The following is a 6,000-nucleotide window of genomic DNA, read 5'->3' as shown; positions in this document are numbered from 1 at the left end:
CATGCATTTATTCATTGCTTGACTGAAAATTGGTATTCACATCGGCTGCATTTGTTCTAGTGTATTTTCATGCATCGCTATGTCATATGACAACAAGTTGCATTTTGCTTGTTTTACTAAAACAATATAATTTTCAGTAAAAAAAAAAGTAATATAATTAAGTATTGGTCAGCATTTGTTATTATTATTATTGTAAGTGTTTTAGTGGGCTAGCAATGCAATTCATTCTGGGGTAATCTTAATTTTGAATAGTAATAACTTACATTTTAAGAGTATAAAATCAACAGTGTTCTCCCAAGGTGAGATCTTCGAGCAGCTGAAAGACGTCCTCGTTGCAGACTCTGAGGGAAACTGCACAGGTCGGGCTGTGGAGTTACTGATGCTTTGAGCTGTTACTGCACCTGTCACTCATAGGCCTATCTTTTATTTTATAATTACATGGTTGTGTCTTTAACAATCCTAATAATAAAACAAATATCATGGGTTTGCATACATTATATCCAAAGAAAAAACAATAACAAGGTTAGATATCTTTGAATAAGGGATTGAGGGATAAAACAGGAGTTAAATTTAAAAAGGAAAATATAAAGGAGATTTAGGCCAATTTTGCTTGTGGATGACATGTTTTGCATATAAAATAAAGAAATTAACAACATATTTAAGAGATCACGATTGTGGGTTTTGGTAAGGATAAAACTGGGTCAGATTAGTAGGGTTAATATCACAAAATAAATGGGCAGCTGTTTCTTCAACAAGCCCACACAATTAGCAAGTTTAATCAATATTAAGATGTTTATAGCTCGATTAATTAAACCTGTCACTCGTCTTTCAAGTCGTTGCGCTTGAGATAACGTCGTAGGTCACATGATAACGTCAACATGGCGCATAAAGTGCGGATCGCATTCATACTTAACGAGATCAGGCAATATAGTACCTACTCTTTTAGAGCTCGTTAAGTAAGTACTTATTGAAAATGAGTACCTACTCAAAGAGTATGCGGTTTCGAACGCAGCCGTTGTGATCAGACCGGGAGAAAACAAACTTTCGACGGCAACTTCTGTGAATGTAACGGGGCCGGCGAAGGAGTCCAAGTTGTTTAATGACTGATGTACACGATGGAGTGGTATAGTTGTTGAATTTCTGAAGTTGAATGGCTGAGTAGTTCAGCATTATGCCATTCGTGGAGAGTGGTCTGCTAGCCGCAAGCCACGCCCGTGATGCACATAGGAAAGCCAACAGACACAGCAAGCAAACAACCGTGACAATGGGTGAACACCTCACGATCATCGGCAGCGACCCTTGGCGAAAGCCCCACGGCAACGGGTAGCGACGAACAGTCACGGGAATCCCCAAGCGATAGCAACTGGTAGGCAAACAGCCGCTTGAGTCGGTGGAATCCGTACAGAACATACAAATCCACAATGTTTACTAGTGAGCAGCAACACTAGTAAGACTTACTGAACGTATTACTGGTTGATAAACGTTATGCTTATACCATAATAACAACTGTAGCACGGTAGAGGGTTTTCAGTTAGAGAAAACGGAGAAGGGGCGAGTGTCTGATCTGAACTCCAGCTGAAATGTGTAGTTTGGTAGGTGAGTAAATGTCCTTCAGATTAGAAGCAAGCCGTAACAATCCATAAAAATAAAAAAGTTTTTAGACGTAACAACGGGCGTCCTCTCCTGTCATGAGTAAATCCATTCAAACTGCCAACGACCAACTGTAAACAGCCGAGTGGAGTCATCTGAGACGATAAGATCCAAAAAAAAACGGTCCCAATATTAGCACTGACTGATTTGACTAGTTATGATAACAAAAAATTAAATAAAATCTAAATCTAACATTACAATTTAAACCAAAGTCGGGTGGAAAAGCGGCGAACAGACAACGCCAGCGTCCTCTCCCCCTCGTTGCTAGGCAACACTTATATACTATTATATTCAACATAGTTTTAATCTGTCATTTTCAGCTATGGTGACTTGATCTGAGGAAGTGTACTCCCAGAATGCATTGTGGCACGAATAAATTAATTGCTTCGTTTTATTATTTTTGGCTTTATTTTACCATTTTATTTGCTGTCTTTTGTCAGTATAACCCCAATAACGACAGCAAATTAACTTGTAATGGTCTTATTAAGTGTAAAAAAAGAAAAAAAACATGCTGAATGTTGAAGTCTGTGTGTGACTCAAGCATGATCAACTGTAAGATATTGTCACAAATATAGAGGGATTATATCACAATTAAAAGTTTGTCATAAGTATTAGCAATAAAATAATAAATGTATATATATTACTTCCCTTCCTTTGAAATCAGATAACTGTGATTTCTTTTTGCATCGCTGCATCAACAGGAAGAGAGTTACAATAATATAAATGAAGTTCCAAGTGCCCAACTAAAGGGAACACTAATTTACTAATTTAGAAAATCAACATAAATTTATGAAGTCAGCTTATGTGCCGCTCTCCCAAAATACGTAGTTGTATTGTCAATAACATTCAAGATGACTGGAAAATGAGTAAATGCAACTAAGAAGAACGATGACTGTAGAAGTGGAGGAAATTAGTGAAAAGTCTATTAAGAATTGCCCCGTCTCAAAAACCTTTTGAAAGCCCACCTGTTTTTTGTTTTTTTTGCTTTGGCAAAGTGGTACTCAAACCAGTCAAGTAATGTTTACTTGGGTTTTCTGAGTAACAAATGCATTAGCATGCAAATAGTTCAGATTAATTTTTTTTTCAAAGTAAGTTCAATAAATTATTGGACATTAAGTAAAGTTAATTAAAAAGTCTAAGTAAGAACAACTATTGGATTTTACAGTGTAACATTATTTTAGATCCATGTGGTACAGTAGGTCTTAATATGTAGGCTGTCGGTCGTTGTATTCCCAAATGATTTAGAAACTTTCATATGAATAAAACTTATACACCAACTGTAACAAATGTCTTTGAATCTTTTAATTCTGACATAAAACATATTTAATAATGCAGCAGGGGTTTATGCCTTGAACCTATACATGAAGTCAGCAGGATATAAATGAATATAGTAACAATGCATGACTTTCAACCTCTTGTTGAAACAACTGTCAAAATGGATGGCTTGCAACATGACTGCTTTGAAAGAATTACAGTAGGAATGGTAAGGTCACCAATTGGTTGCCTCTACAACTTTGTACATCATCTGCCTCGGAAATCTGAAACAATAAAACTACATGCAGCTTAAAACAAAACGTAGATGAAACGTAAATGGTCTCCAATGTATGCATGTCCTTACATACATTATCATCATCATCAGTTAAATGTGTGGTGGACAGGACATGCAAGAACAGGTACAAACACACTGCTGTGACTGCTACTATCCTCATTAAATAATACAAGAGATTGTTTAAAAAATATCCAAAAACTTATTTTCATAATCGTCTATTAATTTACAAAATCTCTCATCAGTCAAAACATTTTTATGATTTCAATGGAGTTTATGAATCTAAAATTTGTTGTATGCACATGAATAATTATTTTTGAAATAAACAAAAGAATCCATCAATACTTAAAATAAATGTTTTTGTTCATACATGGACTAAACAGCATAAACTATTGCTTCAACTGATCTCTAACTTCTTTAATTTCAGTAAACACACAGAAACGAACTGACCAACTGCACATACCTTTGCTCAGCCATGACTTGAACTGTGGTCTGATGACGTAACATTCAGGTAGGCACACCCTCACGTGATTATGATTAAGCTTAAATCTGATTGGCTAAAGAGTACGACTGACCAGAGTGGAAGGAGAGCACTGCCATGTCTCAAAAATACACACGCAAATCCAAGACGATTCACACGCGAATGACGATTTGTCTGACGATTGATTGATGATTACTATCCAAAACTCTACTTAAAATTTCAAAAGCTTACAATGACTTCAGTCATTACTAGACAGTTATCATGCTCACTTTAGAATACTGATCCAAATAATTAGTAATTCCTTCTGAAGGAATTGGTAAAACTTGAGTCATTGCTAATGGATTACTATGACCTTCACTTTAGAATTAATTATATATTATGCATTATTCACATTTATTATGAATCTATATATAGTAATTGTTAGTAGTCCTCTAGGTGGTGTGAAAAAGTAGTAGTTATTGATTAACTAATAGTGAACTACCATATTCAACTGCGCTATTACTTACTAATTCGTTAATCAGAGTTTCTTGTTAATAGCAGTTACTAGAGTGTTAATAATGCATTACTCGTGTGTTCCTTTTTAATTATTCATTAATGATAGAACAGTATTCTAAAGTGTTACAATTTGGGCAGAAAAAAGTAATAACTTTAAAAATGTAATCCATGTTAATGAGACAAAGACTTTCATGACAGAAACCTTATCTACCTGTCAGACAAGGTCACATAAAACTTCAGTCGATCTTTAAAGTTTTTTTAAGGTTCTGAATAAGTAGCATGGTTCTTCATTAGTAGTCCTGCATAGTTGGAAATACAAATAATGGTATGTTTGGGATGAAATGCTTTGCTTTACATTATTACACAGCTCTGAGAAAGCTGTTGTAAAATATTTTTTATAGAAGGATGGGATGAGAAAGAGAATGATAGAATGATTATTTGGTTGATGAACTCCATTTCTGTCAGAACCACTATCGTCGAAGATGATTGATTGACTATTAGCATAATTTGGATTGCCGGTATGGTTCTGTTCTGGGCAAGAACTCCCTGCACGTCCATGCAGCCTAGCATGGATAAGAGCAGGGAGAGCAGCAATAACCCCCTAAGGGTAGACAGAACAGAACCAACATAATGTATTGCAGATATCATTAATGTTGATAATTTAGGAATTTAGTCTGATTCAAGGGGAATTAGAATACCAAATCCTGAATGGACAAGAGGAGGAGCTGGGGGTGGAGGAGGGTAAATGAGCTCTGGAGAAACGCAATAGCTGCTGATAGTACTGAGGAGCTATATATATGTATGCTGTGATAGACGTCGTATTCCTATAGGTAGACGTGATCAGCTGACAGTCAGCTGATGCAAGCTTGACTAACTGCCAGAACTGACGCTATACGCTTGATATCATTACAGATGGAATGTATCACGTAGAAAAACGTATAAGAGCAGAGATGCCCACAGAGGAAGGGACATGCTGATGAGGCAAGAGCCTGCACTAGACTTCATGGTGTAACTGCACCTTCCCACGTTCCCGACCTTATCAACTGCGGACAAAGTCACGGAAGTTGAACAACATGAGGCCTCATATTGACCATTTACACTGTCTGCCACTTTCTTCTGGGTTAAGTTTCCACTGCCTTGCTGGATGGAAATACTCTCGATGCCTGTGCCATTACCATCTGTGATGCTGACAGACAGTTCCCAGTTTGATGAGTTGCAAGAGGAGGAGTAGCAAGTACCTTGTACATAGACAATTTCACATTTTGGAGGTGTCAAGTCAGTCACCTGCACGGAACAGTAAAGGATGATTTAAAACAATAGCTTACTGAAGAATAATGTGGCATATACATAATATTATAGAATATTTATAATATACATTTAGATTTATTTGATTAAAATACAGTAAAAACAGTAAAATTGTGAACTGTTGTAGCAATTTAAAATACACTTTAAATAAATACATTTTTATTTCAGCATAATTACTACAATGTCACATGATCCTCTAGAAGTCTATAACAATATGCTGATTTGGTTCTCAAGAAACATTTCTGATTATCGATGTTGAAAACAGTTGCTGCTTAATATTTTTGTGGATTCTTTGGTAAAAAAAAAAAAAAAAAAGTTTAGCAAAGAACAGTTTATTTGAAATGGAAATCTTTTGTCACAATATAAAAAAATTAGTTGTCACTTTTGAAAAATGTAATGCTTCCTTGCTGATTAAAATATATATATATATATATATATATATATATATATATATATATATATATATATATATATATATATATATATATATATATTAAAAATAATAATAATAAAATTGACCCCA

General features: G+C 35.1%; 1 protein-coding gene across 1 annotated transcript in view; it reads right to left on the bottom strand.

Moving 5' to 3' along the window:
• Positions 1 to 2,942: 2,942 nt before the first annotated feature.
• The window catches only part of LOC307127973 (von Willebrand factor A domain-containing protein 7-like), a 51,266-nt gene continuing 48,208 nt past the window's right edge, over positions 2,943 to 6,000 (bottom strand). The window contains exon 17 of the mRNA XM_079819472.1: positions 2,943 to 5,456. Coding sequence (XP_079675598.1) covers positions 5,079 to 5,456 — 378 coding nt within the window. The 3' untranslated portion in view covers positions 2,943 to 5,078. The remainder of the gene's footprint in view (positions 5,457 to 6,000) is intronic.

This window comes from Gobio gobio (assembly GCF_949357685.1).
Source record: "Gobio gobio genome assembly, chromosome: 6".
Taxonomy (NCBI): Eukaryota; Metazoa; Chordata; class Actinopteri; order Cypriniformes; family Gobionidae; genus Gobio; species Gobio gobio.
Note: the sequence above shows the minus strand (reverse complement) of the source record. Positions and strands in the feature narration are given on the sequence as shown.